General features: G+C 35.5%; 1 protein-coding gene across 2 annotated transcripts; it reads right to left on the bottom strand.

Annotated features, from left to right (window-relative positions):
* Nucleotides 1-3,415: 3,415 nt before the first annotated feature.
* Nucleotides 3,416-23,586, bottom strand: acss2 (acyl-CoA synthetase short chain family member 2). Of its 2 annotated transcripts, XM_084427952.1 has the most exons (19): nucleotides 22,797-23,586; nucleotides 21,986-22,181; nucleotides 17,661-17,752; nucleotides 17,416-17,519; nucleotides 17,100-17,172; nucleotides 15,428-15,503; nucleotides 14,760-14,871; nucleotides 13,323-13,367; nucleotides 10,040-10,177; nucleotides 9,758-9,928; nucleotides 9,498-9,631; nucleotides 7,403-7,535; nucleotides 7,257-7,313; nucleotides 6,450-6,530; nucleotides 6,134-6,242; nucleotides 5,961-6,029; nucleotides 5,440-5,616; nucleotides 4,821-4,895; nucleotides 3,416-4,734 (listed from the first exon to the last, which is right to left on the bottom strand). In XM_084427952.1, exons 1-19 carry the CDS (start codon nucleotides 22,921-22,923, stop codon nucleotides 4,607-4,609), a joined length of 2,097 nt encoding a protein of 698 aa, XP_084284078.1. In that variant the 5' UTR covers nucleotides 22,924-23,586; the 3' UTR covers nucleotides 3,416-4,606. The 2 variants fall into 2 exon arrangements, with proteins under 2 accessions (XP_084284078.1, XP_084284079.1); XM_084427953.1 differs by lacking the exon at nucleotides 13,323-13,367.
* Between the last annotated feature and the right edge of the window lie 184 nt (nucleotides 23,587-23,770).

The raw sequence follows: 23,770 nt of genomic DNA, 5'->3' as shown, positions 1-23,770 counted from the left end.
CAACAGCTTTTTCACAGTCCCATCGCTAAAAGGATGATCTACACATCTACACAAAAACTTTACAGAATTCTTACCAAAATGTAAGCATTTATTAACGTTTATAACGCTTATTCTCTGACCAAGGCTGCATTTATTTGATCAAAAATACAGTACGAACAGTAATATTGTAAAATATAATTACAATTTAAAATAACTGTTGATATATGTTAAAATGTAATTCATTCATGTGATGCAAAGCTGAATTTTCAGCATCATTACTCCAGTCTTCAGTGTCACATGATCCTTCAGAAATCATTCTGATATGATGATTTGCTGCTCAAGAAACATTTCTGATTATTATCAATGTTGAAAACAATTGTGCTGCTTATCACAATATTTCTGTTTTTACTGTATTTGTGATCAAATAAATGCAGCCTTGTTGAGCATAACAGACTAAATATATACATATATATATATATATCTTACTGACCCCAAACTTTTGAACAGTATGTTCTAGATTTCTGACCTTTTCAACATATTTGCTTACCAACCTCACCAACTATACAGAGAGCATTTCCCCACAATCCTCCAAAAATTCACAAACCAATAGCCTAAAAAGAGGCACACTTTTACTATTCTTTTTAAAGCTGTTTGTAATCTTTGTCAACTATATTTACCACAAGGAACACCAAACTGAAATGTGTTTGTTGCTTACGACTGACAATGAAGTAACATAAAGAGGCTTTCTTTTTTATTAAAACACCTCCAACAACAAAGAAATAGCCTCAAGTAAATCAAACCGCATGTTGTCCTGTGCATTTTCACCTGCCTCTTGCCGCAGTAAATCCCAGCGCACACAAACACGAGACCTGACAGCCTTCAGCCATACAGATGCAAAAGACAAGAAGGCCGTAGAGCTTTCAGCTGAACCGCTAAACCTCCTGAAGACTATAGCTCTATTATCTGACACAGGGCTTGTTGCCTCCCTGAAGTACCACAGAACAATACTGCCTAAAGATGAAATGATGAAGAGACATGAATGGAAATATGAAGTGGTTATAATCTTAAAGGAGAAAATCTGTTGTCGTGTGAAAGAGTGTTAATATACTGCCGAAATGGCCTGAACTGAACAGAATTACACAGCCTTGTGTTATGAAGATCAATAACATCAACATGGGATTCATGAAGTGAGCAGTTTACCAGCTGCTGACAAATGTTGTGTATTAAATATAGGCCTACTCCAACTGAATATGAAGCACTCTATCTTGTTGTCGCCAAATGCACGGATTCATCTGTTTCCACACTTGATTATCAAACCATACGTTGTCCTATGAATATCACTTCATCGTGTCTTGTTTAAAATGCATATGTGAGGAAAGTAAAAATAGTATAATTAACCCACTCCCTGGCCTCATACACGCACAGATACACAAAGGAAAAGAAGTGGACTGCCCTCTGCTCCTCACAGCAAACTGAGCAGTGCGGCATGAATTATTCAATCACTTTCACACGGCTTGAATACCAGATGGCCAGTGGGCTTTTCCCCCAGGAAAAGAGCACCAAAACACGAACTTATGGGTTAATTAAATTGACACGTGTGTATTTCGGGCAGAAAAGGGGTGTTATGTAATGAAAAATGACATTAAACCTGCTTTTTGGATCCTTATAGAGAGAGGACCTCTTTTCTCTTTGTCTTCCTGAAGTGAAGACTTGGGAATCACTGCCATCTTGTGGAGGATTGTTCATCTTATGTGTAACTGGAACATGGACTAACAAAAAAACAAAAAACAAGATAGAATGGTATGTATACACGTCACGACGTATACAAAATTATATTATATGCAAATCTTTATTTACTCACCCTCATGTTGTTACAAAAACGTATGAATCTTCTGTGGAACAAAAATGTACACATTTACACGTCTTTTCCATTCAACAACAGTTTGTGGCCACAGCTGTTAATCTCCCCCCAAAAAAGCAACAAAACAAAAACAAAATAAAAATACTATAAAAGCTGCCCATACGACTTGACGCTGTATTATGATAGATTTGTGTGAGTAACAAATTTAAGTAATTACCGATAATCTTTCAAACCAGGTATTAACTCGAAAACGCTGCGACAGAATCAGTCAGTTGAACTGTGTACGAGATACGATACGAATGATTCGTTCAATCCAAATTATAATCCGGATCAAATCCGACTCTAAAGAATGATTCATTTACTCATGGGTTAATGAGTTCAACTCAAGAATATTATACACATTGCATATAAGTCTTAAAGTTTCAGCAGCAAAAAAATGGCTTGTGAATTGCGATGTGACAGAATTGGTTTGGTGCACGAAATGAACAATATTAAAGAATTGTAAATTGTGTGCATGGTGGACAGTAGCAAAGTAAATTTACTTGAGTAGGCTACTGTACTTAAGTAGCCTACACTTTTTGAGTATGTACTTTGAGTATTATTTTTTCTGTGTGAACTTCTCTACATTTGAAAGACAAATATTGTACTTTTTTACTCCACTACATTTCTTTCAAGGTCCTCGAGTAGTAGCCTAAGGGTTGCATTTGTTGCATGGTTGGAAATCTTAGTCGGGTTGACGTCACCGTCCGACGTCGGACAGACGTTGGATTTTGGTTGGAGATGAAAGTCGGGTTGATGTCACAATAGCCAAACTTTTTTCAGGATTCTGTGAGGAATATAAATATAGTCATTACAGTCACTTTTGTTAAGTTTAATGCATCGTTACTGAATAAAAGTAATAATTTATACAATTTATATACAGTGCTGCTCAAAAGTTTACACATGCAGAATCTGTGAAAAATTTGACAAAATAAGATGTATATGTACATGATAATACAAAATGCATGTTATTTTTTATTTAGTACTGCCCTGAATAAACTATTTTACATAAAAGATGTTTTCATATAGTCCATAAGACAAAAAAAAAAAAAAAAAGACAAAAAAAGAAGCAGCTACATTTATAAAAATGACCTTGTTCAAAAGCTGATGTACCCTTTATTCTTAATACTGTGTGTCGTTACCTGGATGATCCATGACTGTTTTTGTTTTATGATGGTTCTTGAATCCCTTGTTCGTCCTGAGCAGTTAAACTGCCCAATGTTCTTTTTATAAATCTTTTTGTCTTGTGGACTATATGTAAATATCTTTTATGTAAAATATCTTATCCAGGAGAGTACCAAATAAAAAAATAACATGCATTTTGTAATGTTGTCTTATTTTGTTAAAATAGTCTATTCTGCAAAGGGTGTAAACGTTCGAGCGGCACTGTATAATACAGACCCCAAACCCTTGAGACTTTAAGGAGCAGCTCCACCATAAAATTTTATTAAATAAATTAAATTACCCTGCAGTACAGGCACATAATTCATCAGATAATAATCATTGCAAGAGTAAAGCACACAAGAGCACAAAAACTATTTCAAAATTTCAGCACTTTAATTCACCCAGTTCTGTTTCTTGCCCTGCACAGATGAATTGATTACAAGGAAATTAATGAAAAGTAAAGTTCTAAAGTTCAAAGGTTGCTCATCATATAGGCTAGTGAGTGTTTAGAGGGTTGAGAAAAGCACTGACAGCTAATACTCATCCACATCAAGAGCTATGAAATTCAAAACTCGACCAACAACACAAAAACAATTAATGCCAAGCAGGAAGAAATCAATCTGACAATGATAACAAGTACAATCCAGTAGTGGTGCATGAGAGCGTCATACACTCATGAAATGGCAGGAATTTGATCACTTTTCTCCAGAAAATATTTTATGAGAGGAAACCTTCACAATATAAAATGACAGATTTTAACACAAATATGACTTCATAAATGGAAAGCCCACTGAACAGGTCTAAGTGTTGTCTATAACAAGACCATCATGGTCAGAAATGCCATTTACTATATTTGAGTATGTTTTCAAATAAACATACAGCCTTTATGCAGTCAACCAAAGCTCATTCATAACTTTCCTGGAGAACTATAATATCAGTTCACACACAAACGTTCATCAAAGTCACAAACTGTTCCAGGGTAAAACATACATAGTTCAGTTTTAACATATGAAACACCTGCATGATACCATGTTATTCTGGTAAATATTAATGCATGCTTTGGCTTGTTAGGAAAGGTAAATGTTAAAAATTAAACCTTCGACCAAAGCAGAGATTTAACACAGTGCTATTTCAGAGTACACAACAAAAATTGTGACATGACGGTCTTATTTACCGTTTTAGGAGATAAAAACAAAACAAATGATAACCTGTTTTAGGTTATGTTGGCACATTGAAAGCTGGACAGTGTAGTTATATAAAGATTAATGAATAAACTGAACGTGGAAAAAGGAAGAGGAAAATATAAACAAATAAAAAAGAAACATTTGAGGGAAACAATGATTTCTGATATACAGGTGATTCTTGTAAAATAATGTGGTTAAAACTGTGCCGCTCCCAATCCTTGGGTTTTCCTAGAGATCCTTAAGTCTTTAATTTTTTCATTCTGCCTGCCCACTAGCATTATCCTAAACTCCATTCTAAGCTCAGACTCATCCTTCTCCTTCCAGAACTGAAGCTTGTATTGGGGCCAGACAGTGGCGTTGTGTTGGAAGCCCCTGGTGGTCACACAGCAGAACAGCAGCGGTTCTCAAACAGCTGTTCAATGACGGAGCTGTCTGCTAATGTGGACACGTCACCTAAATCCCGTTCATTACATGCTATCTTCCTCAAGACGCGACGCATGATCTTACCTTAAAAAAACAAAACAAAATAAAAGTTTTAATAATAATAAATAAATAAATAACAAATAAACAAATAAACCATTCAATATTAATACCTGATCTGGTTTTTGGAAGGCTGGGTGCATTCTGAATGTAGTCAGGCGTAGCTATGGCACCAATTTTCTCTCTCACTGTTTGAAAAAAAGAAATGAAAAGAAAGCCGTTATTCAGAGTTTATGAAACTGTTTTTATATAAACTCAAAGTTTATGATTAAACAAAAATCATTATTCAATGCTTTGTCAAGTTATTATTTAAACAGCAGACAAAAGCTCAAAACACAAGAAATAGTTAATAAAATAGGAATACTAGAATTAAAATAGGAAAATGTGAGAGCTCTGGCAGATTATCAGTAGAGATAATCAGTAAAAAAAAACAAAGCAAAAAAAAGCAACACAAAACAAAGCAAAACCGAAAAAAAAAAAAAAAAAAACAGTTGTATGACTTCAAAAGACTTAGCGAATAAGCTGTACAGTTTGTTTCTTATGATACTTTAAGTTTGATGATATAAAATCACTTTCGCTGTATAGGAAAGAGCAGTTTAAACACTCTGGCTAACATCTACTTTTGTGTTTTATAGAAGAAAGAGGATCATATGGGGTCCGACTTACATAAGAGTGAATAAATTATGACAGAATTAAAGTTTTTGCATGAACCATTCATTGAAGCACACATACCTTGCTTTTTAAGCTCCGCCTCCAGCTTTTGGTTGTAGTTGATTCCGTCATTGAGGGTGACAAAACAGTAGAGACTCTCGCCTTTGACAGGGTGTGGTCTCCCCACAACCGCTGCCTCTGCCACGGCTTCATGCTCCACCAGAGCCGACTCCACCTCTGCAGTGCTCAGCAAGTGTCCTGGAACAAACAGATCCACCAGTAATATAAGCTTTTGCTCTATTACAGGCTGTTTATTGTACGGTTACTGGTATGTAAGCTACTTCAACCCTTTGTAAACGCTAGAGTCATATCAGTAAAGAGATAGAAAGCAGGCAAGAGACAAATGTCTGTAATGTGTGTCCTGAATTTCATCGACTTGTCTTCGTAACTCATTAATCTGCATTACTTCAACATCTGTAGGTCCAAGCCACACATTCTCTTTCTCCACACTGGGGGAAATTACACAACTGGAGACTTTTGATGTTGTTGATGGGTATTGTACAAATCAACAAACGTACAAAATGTCCTCATCCTCTACTCACCAGACACATTCAGCATGTCATCTATCCTTCCAGTGATCCAGTAGTACCCGTCTTTATCTCTACGACAACCTGGACAGACAAGACACGCTTAACTAAAGCACAAACTCTCCCTTCTCACAATTATATGAAGCACACTTACTGTAAAACTGAAAACGAATCACAGCACAAATTACCGTCTCCAGTCACGTAATATCCAGGAAATTTCTTGAAGTAGGTGGTCTCGAACCTCTGGTGGTTTCCATACACTGTTCTCATCACACCTGGCCAAGGCTGTTTAAACACCTGAGGAAGAGAGGAGTGAACACACAACAGCTCTTGTGTTTTAAACTTGAGTTTTTGCATGGTTAAATAGTGTTAAGTATTTTAAAATGAACACGGAAATCAAACAAAATGTATGGTAATCAAATCATCTCTTAACTAAAAATACAAAAGTATGAGGGAAAAAAAATTACACACACACACAAATTTTAAAAAAAATAATCACTGTACCAGATAGCCTTCACTCGGTCCTTCAAGTTCCTCCCCCGACTCATTCAGAATAGCAGGTACAACCCCAAAAAAGGGAAATGTCTACAAACATTAACCAACATACAGAAGTTAGTAAGCGATTCTACCACATTAATCTCAAATTAGCATGTATGCTTCTGTTTTGTAGAAATTATTTTACATTAACTGTGGTAATGAATTTTATGCAACAAATGCTGTTCATCAACTTGTATCCTTTAATGGTTACTTTGTGCAAATATATACATTTCTGTTATAACATTTAGGGTCAGTAAGAATAAAAAAAAAATACTTTTATTAAAAAGTGATAGTGAAGACATTTTACAAAATGTTACAAAATATATTTCTCTGTCAATTAAGCGCTTTTCAGTTTCCAGAAAATTATTAAGCAGCACACCTGTTTTCAACATTGATAATAATAAGAAATGTTTCTTGAGCAGCAAATCATCATAGAATGATTTCTGAAGGATCATGTGACACTGAAGACTGGAGTAATGATGCTGAAAACTCTTTGCATCACAGGAATAAATTATATAAATTGTAAATTATTTTAAATTCTAATAATATTTCACAATATAACTGTTTTTACCATATTTTTTTTTGATCAAATACATGCAATACAAATACACTTCTTTCAAGAACATAACAAAACAAAACAAAAAACCAATAATATATAAATTAATTAATATAATATAAATAATATCTTACTGACCCCAAACCTTTGACCACTAGTGTATGTTTTTATTCATTGCTACATTTTTATTATTTATTCATAGCACAAAGTTCACTCACGGCAGAGCCAGGCTTCAGGGGCGTAGCGGCCGGCAGAGGGGTCATCACGTGCCCACCCTGAGGAACATACAAAAAAAAGACAAGTGACCTTATGGTAGACGGCTTCAAAGCAACATGGATGTTACTGCTCTGGCTTCAGTTCATACCGTCTCAGTCTGCCAGAAGGTGTCCACCACCGGACATCTCTTCTCTCCCACCACGCTGTAGTACCACTGCCAGGCTTCTGGGTTTATGGGCTCCCCTACTGTCCCCAAAATCTTCAGGGAGGTCCGCTTATACCTGACCACACAAACCATTGCACAGTTTTGTAAATTTTTGTAAAATGTGGTAAATAGTAATAAAGACTAGGTAGATGTATCTATTGGTACTTGTGTATCAAGGTTGCTGACAGAAAGCTGACACATACTGGCACCAGTTGTATGCAAAAACACACTGCACACAACGCACAGCGAATGGACGTATAAACGTGGCTCTGTTAGCAGACTTTGTACACAAAGAGACGAATACTATCAAGTGTAACTATATCATATCATTACAGTAGTTATCATAAAGTTACATCAAGTGTTATCAGGAAATGGGAGAAAGTGTCCTAGATAGATAACATTACCATAGACTCTCAATACTGTCATAGACTCAATACTAATTCCTAAACACTATACTTCATATTGTAAACACTATATTATATATACACACAACACACAGTGTGTCAATGAAAAATATTACTGGATAAGAATTTCACAGAAAACTATTTTAAGGTCATAAATATTTTGATAGCTGAACATAAATATGGGGGGGGGGGGATTGTTTTATACTTTTGACAGAAGTCTCATATGCTCAACAAGGCTGCATTTACTTGAACAATATACAGTATAACAGTAATATTGTGAAATATTACAATTTAAAATAACTGTTTTCTATTTTAATATATTTAAAATGGAATTTGTGATCAAAGCTGAATTTTCAGCATCATTACTCCAGTCTTCAGTGTCACATGATCCTTCAGAAATCATTCTAATATGATGATTTGATGCTCAAGAAACATATATTATTATGATCAGAGTTGAAAACAGTTGTGCTTACATCTTTTTCAGGATTCTTTGATGAATAGAAAGTTCAAAAGAACATTTATTTATAATAATCGGTTGTAACATTATAAATTAGGGATGCACCGCAATTTTTTGTCGCTGAAATTGAGCCGAAACAGCTATTTTCGGGTCCAAATGGTATTGGAGGGCCAAAATCAGTGGCCAAAACAGACCATGTGTTCAGCGTCTGTTTCGTGACACAACGTGGATAAGCTACAACAGTACTACAACATGTCAGCTGTGTGGACACTAGCTCTGGATTGACAATATTAATTTCTCGAATTTAATCGGTAATGATATGGTTTCTAAATCACAAATAATTTTAGTCTGTGCTGTTTTCTATTGATGCGTGAACAAAACTTCACTGAAGATGTGTAGTACCTGCCATTCTATAATCGCAAAAACTTTGTGCTTTGTTACTTTTAATACGAAGCAAAGTCTCAATTTAAAAATTCTGTCGATTTTATTACGAAATTCTACGGATCAAGCGCACATAAACCGATAATCTCTTCCTCTTTACTACTAGTTATAGCATGAAATAAACATGGCTGAACCCCAGAAGGTATGTTGCAAGATATACTACAACTTACGGAAATGAAACCTCATGTAATCGCTGTTTCAACTGAGGAAAGTCATCAAGAAAACAGTTTGTAAGCTATACAATGTCACTTAACGTTACGTTTACCTCAAGAAAGCGATTCAATGTCCATTAATTGACTAGTTACTCTAGCTAAAAAAAAAAAAAAACTCTAAAGAAGAGCATTTGGCTAAATATATGCACTGTATTACATATTCATTATATTTTTACTTAACCTGTTAGTGATGTCTTCATGATTTAATGAATTTTGAATAAATCTGTCATGAGAACAAATGATTAGAGTTTATCGTCGTTTAAATGTTTATATTTCACCAACAAACTAGAGTAGAAACAATTCTGTTATTAAAAAGTTATGTGCAATTTAAATGTTTATACAACTCCATTTTAGCTATTTGAGTGTTGATTAAAGTTTGATTAATTAATCGGTTTTCAGCCAAGCGCATCCTGAATTTTTTGGTTTCGGTCCAGCATTTCAATTTCACTGCATCCCTATTATAAATGTATTTACAATCACTTTAAAGTATTACAGTCTACAGACACAATAGACCCCGAACTCACTTCTGAACGGGCTCACTGCCGTACTTCATCAGTAGCCGGATGGCGGTGGGTGCCGTGTAGAACTTGGAGACTTGATATTTATCAACAATCTCCCACATTCGGCTCACATCCGGGTATGTTGGAAGACCCTCAAACTAGAAACAGAAGATAAAAAAATAAAATTTATATTATACAATAAAGGCCTTTGTAGATAAGTCAATATGCTTTCAATCACTTAAAGAAAGTGACTACAAAGAGCAAAATCAGGATGTTCCCCTCACCAACACACTGGTTGCGCCATTGGCCATGGGCCCATATGTGATGTATGAGTGACCGGTGATCCAACCAATGTCCGCAGTGCACCAATACACATCATCAGAGTGATAATCAAACACCAACTTAAAGGTGGCCGCAGTGTAGAGCATGTAGCCACTCACGGTATGCAACACACCCTAGTGGAGTGGTAGAGTGTGAGAAAAAGAGGGACAAATAAGAGCTGTATACGAAAAGCAAATAACGCACTCAAGTAGTTCAAGGAGGATTGGGTTGTTTGGAGGATCTACCTTAGGTTTCCCAGTAGAGCCACTGGTGTAGAGGATGAAGAGCGGGTCCTCTGAATCACACCACACAGGCTCACACTCCTCTGACGCTCCACCAATCAGAGTGTGCCAACACATATCCACCTCAGGATTCCACGGCACCTGCACCAATCACAGAACAGAGAGCGCTCATAGTTAACTCGGCTCGTGTAACTGTTCACTCTTCCTGGTGTCACACAGAGGTGTAAAGTCCAGGTTCAGAAAGCAAAAGTCCTCATTATTTTGTTCCAATCACCTGGATTTGCTAATTAGCACAGTTTTTCAGCCAGGAGATAACTAATTAGTGAATTCAGCTGGCGGAGATCATGGGTGGAATAAACATATGGCAGGACTTTTACTTTCTGACCCCTGGACTTTACACCTCTGGTGTCACACTTCAGAGAACGATACAAAATTTAGGGAACCTGATGTTATCAAATCAGTCTGTGAAAGTTATAAACTGCTGGACTGAACAGAACAAATGCTGCTTTCAAGTCATGGGAAGTGATTTTGGTTGTTTTCAGAGGTGTAAAGTCCATAGACTTCTACTGTAATCACTCTATAACTACAATGGGTTTTCTATTTGTTTTTATAATGGAAAAATCATTGTGGTGTCAAGCATTCGCTCATCTCGTAAATCCAACTTTTCCAGAATGACTTGAAAAGCAGCAAAAGATTAAATGAAAAGATTGCATGCAAATAATGCATGTAATACGTTAATCAGAGGCACACATTGGTATTTATTTCAGTCAGACTTATTAGACAGATTCAGTTCAATCTAACCAAAGTGAATGTAGCACAAATGCCCGTCTGCTTTAGCCAAAGCCGTTTTCAAAACTGAAAGAGAAAGCATCTGAAAAGATCAGGTTTAGTTAACACAAAAACACTAGACGGACAAACAAAAAGAGACATGAACGCAACAGAGAAGTCTAAAGATCTAGTTTTTCATGCAGTTCAGAGACAGAGGGAACACTATAGTTCATTTAAGTGACAAGAGCATTAGCATGGAGCTCATAGGTGAGTTAGTCTTTGACTACACAGAGAGAACCATCAAATCCATTAGACGGTCTGAGCGGAAAAGGTTTAGCACATAAAACTGCTAACACCGAGCATTTAGTCTAGTCACTACCATGAGAGCTTCCCAGATACATTTGTGATGAAATCGCAAAGCGTATGTGAGGAGATCATTTAGGACATGGACACACTTGTCATTTAACAGAGATGTGGTACTTTTACTAGGAACAGTAAAAGGTTTCAGTGCTAGCTCATGGATCAGAACTGGCGATCAAGTCAAGTGGAAACACTTCATAATAACCATTAACAAAACATTTCTAACTTTTTACATCTCTGAATGTAATGAGGTATTAAGTAATTATTTAATATTTTCTAATGATCTATAAATGTTTTTGATGTTAATGAAAATGTTTATGAAGTGTTACTGAACCAACCAATACTAGACAATGAAAGACTGTTTCAGTCTTGGAGTAAAAAAAGAAAAAAAAGAAGAAAAAAAATAAATAAACATGACAAACACTTCCATATAAAAGTCTGAGGTCAGTAAGATTAAAACAAATGTTTTTCTTCTTTTATTCAAGTCAGATGCTTACCATTGATAAGATTAACGTTCTTTTGAACTTTCAATTAACCAAAAACCCTGAAAAATTATATGCATTTTATAAGAAATATGATGCAAAATAAGAAATGCATTAAAGAGATAGTTTACTCAAATGAAAACATCGAACTTGAAAAACTTCGATATCAATAACTCACCCTCAAGTCGTTCCAAACCCGTAAGACTTTCGTTCAACACAAATCGAGATCTTTTTGATGAAATCTGAGAGATTTTTTTTGTCCCTTCATTGACAGCTACGCAACTACCTCTGTGTTGTTTCAAAAAGTTCATAAAGAGATCATACATCAGGCGGACATGTTTGAGCTTCTGTTTACCACAACTGATGTGTGTGCTGATGAATGTTTATATGTGAATAAAGTCTAAAGCGACGGGGTTTCTTCCGAAAATTTAGACTAAACAGCTCAATCCATATGGATTAGCTTTACAATGTCTTTATGAACTTTTTGAAGCGTCAAAGTGGTAGTTGTGCAGCTGTCTATGGAGGGATAAAAAGCTCTGAGATTTCATCAAAAAGATCTTCATTTGTGTTCCGAAGATGAATGAAAATATTACGGCGAGTAAATGACAGAACTTTCATTTTTAACTATCCCTTCAAGGCTGATCTATAAAGACATTTATAATGATACTATAATGTTAACTATAATTTTACTAAATTATTTATCAAATAAATGCTGTAAAACCTCTACATTCATTAAAATATCCTGAAAACACATAATTCCATATAAATATTGAGCAGCACAACTGCTTTCAACATTGATAATAATAAGATGTTTATTAAGTTCCAAATAGACTGGAGTAATGGCTGCTGAATTCAGCTGTCATCATAGTAAAATTACGTATTTTAAAATACGTTAAAATAGAAACGTACAATTCTTTTAAATTGCAATGATATTTCACTATATTAGAGACTAGTGTATTTTTGATCAAATAAATGCAGCCTTACTAGAGACTTCTGTCAAAATCTTACCAACCCCAAACTTTTGAACAGCAGTGTATGAAGTTGTAATTGTGAGAACTCTGTGAACGTCATATTGTGCAATACAGTCACAATTATGAGAAGTAATGTCACAATTGTGAGAATTGTAATTACATTTTCATTTACAACTCTGAGGAGAAAACAAACACATTTTTAACACTCACAATACTGTAAAATAGACTACTTTATAAAACAAAAATCAAAAAGGAACATTCGAAATTATTTTCAACTTAATGTCAACTTAAATACCTCATCTATGGTCTGCTGTAAATTACAACAGTTTATTTCTAGAAATCACTTAGTTTTTACAGTTTGTGTAAAAACAAATAAAAAGTCAATTATCATAGGTAATCGACAATACAACAGATGCCATGCTTTAAGACATTAAGTTGTTAATAAGTTAGAATATGCCTTTCATTTATGGCCTTATAATTGAACGCCAAGTCTGATGAGTGTGTGAAATGCATTTTCAAAAGCAAACACACAGCAACTCACACAAACATGGTGTTGTGTGAGAATGTGAGGACAGTGATAAAGGTCTCGAGCCGCCCCTAAGAGCAAGAGAGCTGCCCATGAGCACGCAAACAGGTGTTAATAAGACAAAGCACACACACACACACACACACACACAACTGATGCACAAAGGAGACATGAAATACCTGTGGGGGGGGACGGACCTTCCTTACTCTTTTCTGTTTCTCCTGCTAAAGGGGGTTAATGGAGAGATTACTCACACCGAAAGAGGAAAAGGACACAGACATGGACCCACATTGATGAAAAAAAAAAAAAAAAAGATCTTTTGCATAAAAAGTCAAATTGACATTGTTAGAATTACAGGTTTAAAAGAGATCAGCTTGCATAGGTGAGCGTCACACATAAATACGTTCAACTGCTTCAAAGGTCAGAGAAATCACGCCAGACCTTTATGGATTTACAACAGTGACACAAAGCCTTTGTTAAATAACCAAGAGATATCTGTAACACACAGGACAATGCAAGACTCAAAACTCCTCAGGAGATGTACAGGACCAGAGTTAACATTTGAGAGACCAGAACAAAGACTTTATGAAAGGTATACTGCAGTCATTTCTTCGTCTGAATCTTTTCCCCACTAACATCGACAGATATCCATTGATTCAGGTGTAATAATAATCATTCTTTTTTAACTTAAATCAAACCTCAGAATAGTCTCAAAGCCATGTGCTCAGGAGGGAAACACAGTTCTGAACCTGGTCTGCATCTGTTCTGATATCATTCCGTTTGCAATTATATTCATGTATTATGAGTAATTATTTAGTAAAAAAAAGTGTTTTAAAAAGTAATTTTGTGTGCACTACTGTTGTTTTTATTTGAATGAATACTTTTCAGCAAGGAAAGGATGCGTTAAATTGATTAATAGCGACAGTAAGAGATTTATAATGTCACAAAAGATTTATATTTCAAATAAATGCTGTTCTTTTGAACTTCCTATTCATCTAAGAAAAATGTATCAGTTTCCACATAAATATTAAGCCGCAAAACTGTTTTCAACATTGATAATGTTTTTTGAGCAGCAAATCATCACATTAGAATTTCTGACAGATCATGTGACACTGAAGACTGGAGTATTAATGCTGAAAATTCAGCTTTGACATCACAGGAATAAATGATTATTTTGATTATATTTAATAAAATAGTATTATAATTCAAAAATGTATAATTATTTTAATCAGATTTTTAAAATTCAAGTTTTTACTGTATTTTTGTTCTAATGAACGCAGTCTTGGTGAGCATAAAAGCATTAAAACAATCATACAGACCCCAAACTATAGAACGGTAGTGTCTATCTTTAAATTGGTCACCCTGGTCTCTATTGGTATCGGCAATTAAAAAAAACAAAAAACAAACAAACATTGTACTTGCTTTAATCTATTTTTGACCAAACAAAATGCATTCAAAAACTCAGCTCTGGGACTCTACTAAGATAAGCTTGATATAAAAAAAAAACACCTGTAGCAATATGGAGATGTCCAAACGAGTAAGAAACATATTAACATGAAAAAATGAAGAATGGAGTCTGTTAGTTGTATGGCTGAGGTGCAGAGGTCAAGCGTTACCTGCAGGTCGGGACAGGAGCGTTTCGCTGGGGGTGACTGCGTGCCCGGCGGCGAGGCCTCGTCTTCCTTTGTCAGGTGTTTTAGCATTATACATTTCTCCACGGTGAAAGACCTGACAGTGTGAAAGACATTAGAGAATCAAGTGAACAGAAAAGACACTGTTAAGCATGTACACAGCTACAGTGGCCACTTTATTAGGGGTCCAGTTTAAAAAAAGAAAAGAAATTAATACTTTTATTCAGTAGGGACGCATTAAGTTGATCAAAACTGACCAAAATGCATTTATAATGTTACAAAAGATGTTCTTTTGAACTTTACACATACAAAAAAAGACTGAAGACTGGAGTAATGATCTTGGAAATTCAGCTTTGCCATCTTAAAATATACTCAAATAGAAAACAGGTATGTTAAATTGTAATAATATTTCCTGATTTGTTATTATAGCTCTGTTTGAATCTAAGTCCAGCATTTCTCCCTCAAAATTAACATTTAGAGACAAAAATTGTTGAGAAGAACTGAATCAGAACCAAACATTTTTCCAGTCTTCAAGAATGGCCCTCTACTGCTACTATTCCACATTTGACAAAAGTAATCTAATAAAGTTGCCTCTGTTTGTTTACGTGCACATGATAAGCATTGCACTACTACTTAACTAGAGTTTATCATACTTGTCCCTGCATTTCTGTAGCGCTTCATCGGCTATCAGCTTCAGATTGATCAGCTTATCACCGCGGTAAAACCCATCTGGGGAGAGAAAGAAACACATTTAAGCATTTCACAGAAAATCCCGAAAAGACAAAGACAGTAAATGTTTATTAGGTGATAACAGATGTTGATCTTATCATGGCTGAAATGTTTATTTTATGGTTATAGTCCACTCTCAAGCTCAAAGACTTCGGCGCAACCTACACGTCTGTCCTGAAAACGTTTTGACAATTTGACATTTTCATTATCTTGCATTGGTAACGGCGAGCCTCCATTATCTTTCTTGCTTGGGGTTGCCAGATGTCGAGAATAAATCCCCCAAACTGAGCTTTTCTCTTAAAAGTATACGTTTTCTATCCCGTGCTTTACTTAACATTCCTGCCCAGTGAAAGCGCTGATGATCTGACAACACCGTTGTAAGTTGAAGTTTAGCAATGTTCATTGTGAAATTCTGCTGGAATAAAAGTGTCATATAGCCAGTCTGCGTTCCTTCACGAGGCCACGTGTGCGATTTGCTGCTACTAAATCTGCGAGAGAAACTTTTTTTTCTATGACAAACTGTAATAAATCCAAACATGAATCTCAACCACATTGTGTGCAAACATGGTTGACGAATAAATGCACTTATGCAATTATGTGCTAGAACACACAGTAAAAATGCAACATTTGGAATTACGATTAGGAGCCAGTGTGTGTGTGTGTTTAAATTATCTTTCCCTGGAATATCTGGCTATTAGAAATTATCGAAATATTGTAAATGTATATATCGCGATATGCATATCGCAACAGCTTGCAATAACTAGGGTCATGAAGACCCTCAAAGAGAAAATCACTCACTGCTCTTGGCTGAATAACTTTTGTAGCTTTAATAAGAATCAGTATATATTTAATTCATACAGTGAAAACTAAGCAGTTTTTTATTTTTACATTTGATTATTCAGTTTCTAATGTAGGCCTACCTGAAACCCTGAACCCCGTGGTTTACACTGATGTTAAAATACCACTTCTTATGTTTCAGTAAAACACTGCTGTTCACTTTCAGAAGTTGTAGGGATGTTTTCTTGTCACAAAAAGAATAAGAAACACGTATGTAGGTTATATCATTTAAAATATATTTTAAAGATAATTTAAGTTTATTTTACACACTTTAAGCATTATGGTATCACATATTGAATATCGCATTATTTAATGAGTTATCGCATATTGCATTTTTCTTCAATATTGTGCAGCCCTACTGGCTATTATTCGTGATTAATAATTGATTATAATTTAAGCAAATAATCGTGATTATCAGCTTAACCCTTATTATGCAGCACCATTCCAGCCTTCAAAAATAGCTTAATGATGGATTAAGGGATTCATCCAGGTCATATTTATCCCAAAAACTCATTCCCCTTTCTAAACATGTCAAACTCTTGGAGTGGAGTTCCCTGTTACTACTAAAAAAAAATTTGCAGGCTAAATAGCTTTTGATAGTAATACGATTACTGCCACTTTCAATCCACAGACTTGTGACCTGTGAAATGCAGCACTCTTTTGCAGTAGATGGAAACTCAGCAGATTTACTTTGGGATTAGCAGAGTTTATATACTTTGAGTAAATGACGTTTGATTTTTTTTGCCATGCTTTTCTTACCGGCTGTAATAAGAAGACAGCACTGAGAGTCCATGATCCTCTCACACAACGACTCGGCGGAGAAACCGGCAAACTGGGATATGAACACAAAAACGTGAATAAATCTAATGTTGCAAAAACATTTTTCCTTTGTATAACATTGTTGAAAGAGAAAAAAAAAAAAAAAAAAAAAAAAAAAAAAGCACACCTTGCAAACCATGTATAGGTGCTTATTTTTTTCCTTTTTTTTTTTTTAAAGATAATTGGTCAATTCAGTGCTACAGCTGAATTTCAAGGGAAGACAAAGGAAATGAGTCTCAAATGACAAAGGACTGACCACAATAGAGTGAACCGCTCCAATCCGAGCGCAGGCCAACATGGCCACCACCAGCTCCACCACCATGGGCATGTAAATAGACACACGGTCACCTTTCTTCACTCCTGCACAATCAGAGAGAGGAAGAGTGCAAGGGACGACAAGAGGACATTGCCTTAATACACTACATCGGTGTCAAATCTTTAACCTGCTGCTGGTCCATTATACCATTCTTAACCAGTTCAACAGCATGTGTGTGAGCATACCTTGTGACTTGAGGACATTAGCAAACTTGCAGACTTGCTGGAGCAGTTCTCTGTAGGTCACCGTCTTCTCATCTCCAGGTTCATTACCCTCCCTATACAAATCAATGCCAGAAATGTTACTCGTTTACCTTCCAAAAGTTTGTATAATATACAGTGCTATGCATAAGTGAATACACCCATGCTAAAGTTGACTAAAAAGAGGAATAAAAAAATCATATTTTGGAAATTGAACTTAATGCCTTAATTTAAAAAATTAGGAAAAATCCAACCTTTAAGGACACCAATTTTCTTTGTGAATGAATAATGTATCGTAAATAAATAAATGTTCTTCCTTAAAATACATGGTGCATAAGTGAGTACACCCCTATGTTAAATTCCCATAGAGGCAGGCAGATTTTTATTTTTAAGTATTTATTTTTTTTTTTTTTTAGGATACTATGCATCCTGATAAAGTTCCCTTGGCCTTTGGAATTAAAATAGCCCCACATCATCACATAGCCTTCACCATACCTAGAGATTGGCATGGTTTTATTTCAGTTAGCCTAAAAGCTAGTTTGATTTGCATTGAGAGATGATCTTATGGAAAGTACCCCATGCCAATCTCTAGGTATGGTGAAGGCTATGTGATGATGTGGGGCTATTTTAATTCCAAAGGCCAAGGGAACTTTATCAGGATGCATAGTATCCTAAATTTTTTCAAAAAAAAAAATACTTACAAATAAAAATCTGCCTGCCTCTATGGGAATTTAACATAGGGGTGTACTCACTTATGCACCATGTATTTTAAGGAAGAACATTTATTTATTTACGATACATTATTCATTCACAAGGAAAATTGGTGTCCTTAAAGGTTGGATTTTTCCTAATTTTTTAAATTATGGCATTAAGTTCAATTTCCAAAATATGATTTTTTATTCCTCTTTTTAGTCAACTTTAGCATGGGTGTGTTCACTTATGCATTGCACTGTATATATATATAAAAATAAAAAGTATTTTTATTTAGCAAAGATGCATTAAATTGATCAAAATGACAGTAAATGGGCCTACTTTACAATGTTATAAGGGTTATTTATTTATTTTAGAAAGAAAGGAGTTATAAAATGCTGTTCTTTTAAAGTTTCTATTCAAAGAATCCTGAAAAAAATTATCATGGTTTCCACATAAATATTAAGCAACAAAACCAAGTTTTCAACATTGGTAATTATTAACAATTGATCAACAATAATAATAATAATTGAGCATCAAATCAGCATATTAGAATGAGTAATGATGCTGAAAATTCAGCTTTGCATCACAGGAAGAAATTACATTTTAAAATCTATTCAAACATAGGACAATTGTTTAAAATCGTAATAATATTTCACAATATTACGGTTCTTATTGTATTTTTTATCAATACCGACCCCAAACTTTTGAAGGGTAGTGTATTTCTCATAGACATATTTTCTTACTTAGTTCATTCATGCACAGTCATAATCATATTGATCCTTGAGCACTGATGCTATGTTCAATGGCAACGTATGAACTTCAGAGACACTGAGCAAGTTGACAAAAACAGATGTGCATCTCCTAGATTCACCGGCATGTTCAATTTTAACTTTCAGTGTTTGTTTCTGACAATGTTCCAATTACGGTAAACCTCTGATAACACTATTTTGGCATGAGATGTGCCCTTAAATGTCCCCTACAAGTTAACATGTAACTGTTTTTCCCCCTTGACTTTGGATGTGTCAGCAGACGTTCTTAAAATATAGCTGCGTTCTGACACAGAAAGGAGAAGCCTGGTAAAAGACCACAACTGCTGAAAAGAGTCAAGCTTGAGTGTTTCAAACTGAATTCTGCAATGATTTGAACTTATGTTGAAACGAGAAATGATGGAAAACTTTACAATTGCTAAACTGGCATTGCAAAAGCAGAGAATTAGCAACTGCCCCAAGCAACATTCGTTACACGTGACGCGCTTGAAGGCTATTTTTGTAGATCTGAATTCTAATGAACAATGACTGCCAAAAAAGTCCTCATGAACTGCATGGACAGCATTCAGCACAGATAAACTGATCCACTGCAATGCACATGAACAAATGAAACCTATGAAGATGCAACACTGAATATACACTTCATTCTGGGTGGACCGCTATTGGCGGGACCTGGTTCAAGCTACTAAAATAGCTCCAATGTGCCCCTGTCTGTCAGCAAGCCTGTGTATTAAATTATTATATGAATATAATAACAGCCTAGCAATACTGTATCGACTCAGGTAATCTGAAAGTGGACTAAACCATGTAGGTTTGTGGCTTAATATACAGGTTTCAAACTAAATACAAGTGTGGTTTAACCTAGTGGTTATAGTGCGGGGCTGGTAACTGAAAGGTTGTAGATTGAAATTCGGTGAGAACCATGAGCAATCATCATAAACCAATGTACTTTTAGAGGTATTAAAGTGCCCCATTATGCTTTTTCGAATATTCCCTTTTATGCAGTGTGTAATAAAGCTGTTTGTGAATGTAAAATGTCTGCAAAGTTTTAAAGATCAAAGTGCACGACAAATAAAGGTATTGTCTCCTAAAAGAAAGAATTGATTCTGAACTGCTGAAACAAGTCATCAGCCATTCCAGTCTCACTTCCTGTTACACACCTACGTAACAAATGAGCAAAATCCCTGCTTATGGTCTTCATTGGCTGCCCACGAACAATGTCTACTGACCCGCCCTCAAATCTTTAGTTGTAACTGAGGACTGGAAGAGTTTGGTTTGTGTTGTCGAAATGTATAGAAGATGCTGTTTTCAGTGCTGCAAATCCACTTCACTTGCGCTGGATTCAGAAAAAAACGGTGAAGTCGTTAGTGGTCTGTTGTTCATATCATCGTATATTAAGTGCTGAGGAAGCTCTGGGGATGAAATTCAGATATGGTAAAGGCCGTTTCGTTTCATAGACCATTCACAACAGATTGGGCCATCTGACCAATCAGAGCAGGGTAGACCAATCAGAGCAGAGTAGACAAACCACAACAGACTGGGCCATCTGACCAATCAGAGCAGGGTAGACCAATCAGAGCAGAGTAGACCAATCACAACAGGGGTATGTTCAAGTTCAAAACGGTGCGCAACGTTTTGCTACGACTTCATCAGGCTCTGAAAATTCTTCACAAAGAACACAAAGAATGGCCTTCTCAGCTGCCATAGTTGCAACTCTCGTCATCAGAACAGTGTGTTCAACGCATCACCGTTTCTGTTTAAAAAAACGTTGTGCAACATTTTGTCGCCCAGATTGAGCCGTCTGATCAATCAGAGCAGGGTAGACCAATCAGAGCAGAGTAGACCAATCACAACAGACTGAGCCATCTGACCAATCAGAGCAGAGTAGACTAGAGCTGTCAAAACGGCTGAAAACCTAAATTCGAAATTCTTTCTTAAATATTAGCAAAATTGGAATTATATTAAAATTCTACAGGCAATAGAGGAAAAAAGTACTGCATTGTCTCCTATGCCCATAAGCGAGTGCAATAAGAAAATATAACCAAATCAAGCATCGCATCTTTTATTGAAATTAAATGACATTCACTTTTTAAAGTGCATTAACTTTTGAAACAATCGTTCTTAAATAAATTATAATTTCCTTAATGTGCATGCAAGGACAATTAGTTACAATAGTGCAAACTGTAAGTTCAACAGGAACCTGAGAAAACACGCTTCAACAGACAGCGTAATGCATTAACTTTACATGAACACAAAATAGCAAACTGCAAAATTAGAATTTTTATTTGACAGTCCTAGAGTAGAACAATCACAACAGACTGGACCGTCTGACCAATCAGAGCAGAGTAGATCAATCACACAACAGACTGGGCCATCTGACCAATCAGAGCAGAGTAGATCAATCACACAACAGACTGGGCCATCTGACCAATCAGAGCAGAGTAGATCAATCACACAACAGACTGGGCCATCTGACCAATCAGAGCAGACTGGCAGTAAGGAGGGATTTAGAAAGACTGAATCTTCAAGCAAACCTTTTTCAGATTCTGAGAAATGAGGTGATGCTTCAATGTATAATATGAAAAAAAAAATGAAAGCGTTTTTTGACCTTGGATGCATGTAAACCTATTGAAGGAGACCTCCAAAACAAAATTAGGAACATTTAAAATAGCATAATAGGGGCACTTTAAGTGTACTGTAATATGTTGTTTTGTATAATAATGGCAAAGTAGATGAAAATCAAAACACTGATATCACCATTCTCAAAATAAAAAACAAGACTCTTAATGCCACATGCACAACTTCCAGGAAAACTGAAACAATTAAAACACATGCTTCACAAATACTAACCAGTAAAAAGCCACCCTGTCACCGAGTTTCCTCTCATGGACGATGCGGTCCAAAACATTATAGCAGATGTTGGTTGTGGCGCCTTCCATGCACTTCACGTAAATCTCACCCTTGGTCACGTCGAAATTGTAGTCCAGGAACTTCCCAGTGTATTTTGTCTTCCAGAAAAAATCTTTGGCGACATCTCCCCAGAACTCTGGATACAACAGGACAAACAAACGCTGATTCAGAACTTGTGTACAGAGAACTACCGCAAAACCACAGACAATTCACTACCTATCAATGTGACTAGTAAAGGTTTATAAAAAAAAAAAGCTTATAAAATGTTTTTAAAAATTAAAAACATCCACAATAATAATAATGAATACATTTATGAAGTACTATAATAATTATTATAATACATATAATAATAATAATTAAATGTACAGAGATGTTTAAATTGAGTCATTTGGCCTGTGTATGGATTTTTATCGTTTAAAGAAGTACAACAACAATAAATACATCAATTATGTATAATTATTAAAAAATAAACTAATATATTCTATTTTATACATTACATATAGATACAAGGCTACATTAAGCTTTGCTGGCTATCTAACAATTAAAGACTCAAAGCAAAGTTTACAACATCAATAATACACCTAACCGTAACTTAAAAATAGAGCATAGGTGGTTATAGATACAAACTGCTGTCTACCAAGGGCACAAGGCTTTAAAAAAAACAACCATGTTAAGTTTTTATTATTATTTTTCTTGTCGAAAATATCCGTTTTTAACCCGTTAATAACCTGCCCAAAAGAATGAAACTCACCCTCAGGGGAATCGACAGAGTTGATGTAGAGCTCTTTGTATTTCTCAAAACTGGGGATGTGCGCTTCTTTCTTCAAGTCCTCTGAAGCATGTAACACGTCTTCGCCTGGTGCCTTATCAGGGATCATTTTAATAACCTATTAAATGAACGCAACTAATAACAAATACAGTAAGAAAGCACACACAGTGATCACTGGCCTAACGTGTGTAAGTCACTTCCGTGTGGGAGTTTCACTCCCATTCGGCGCCGTGTGTGTTTGAGCCTGAAACTGTTAACAAAACGAGAGTAAAATCTAGATTTATTATTAAATCTAGATGTGTATGCGCTGCTTTTTTTTAATAAAGAAGCGGCGATTCGGATTCAGATTGCAAGGGCGAGTTGTCCGAAACGCGTTATAAATTGCACTTTAAATAATTATTACTATTTTAAGCAAGCTCGAAATGTTGCTCCAACGACACTAACGTTAGACGGAATAAAAAAGTAAGTTTGGATTTAGAAGAAGTCTCACATATATTAAAAAATTAAGATGCACTTGAGAGCTGTCAGACAGCAGGTCTCCTTTAGCTGGAGGTTATCTTGTGCAAGGTCGATTAAAGCTGGAAATAATTCCCCGCATTTGAGAGAAAATGTAGCCTCTAACTGAGTCAGACATGTAATTAAAATAGCCGTGCATGCAGTATGATATTATTCATTCTTCCACGCGTGGATTACAAATCCTCAGTGTGTCTGCAGGAGGACAGCCATTGAAGAGTAGAAATAATGTAAACGGCTAGAATGGCAAATTACCGATAAACGTAAGTTCTTAGATGGGCGGGGCTTAACGTACCGGATGTTGATTCTTATTGGCTCCTTCACAATGTACATTTTATTTAAAAAAAGAATACAATACTATATTCAGCAAACAAGAAAAAAGGCCCGAACAATTTTTTTTTTTAAATACACAAACTAAAAAAGAGTTTATGACCGAATTCAAT

Source organism: Rutilus rutilus (assembly GCF_951802725.1).
Source record: "Rutilus rutilus genome assembly, chromosome: 13".
Classification (NCBI taxonomy): domain Eukaryota; kingdom Metazoa; phylum Chordata; class Actinopteri; order Cypriniformes; family Leuciscidae; genus Rutilus; species Rutilus rutilus.
Note: the sequence above shows the minus strand (reverse complement) of the source record. Positions and strands in the feature narration are given on the sequence as shown.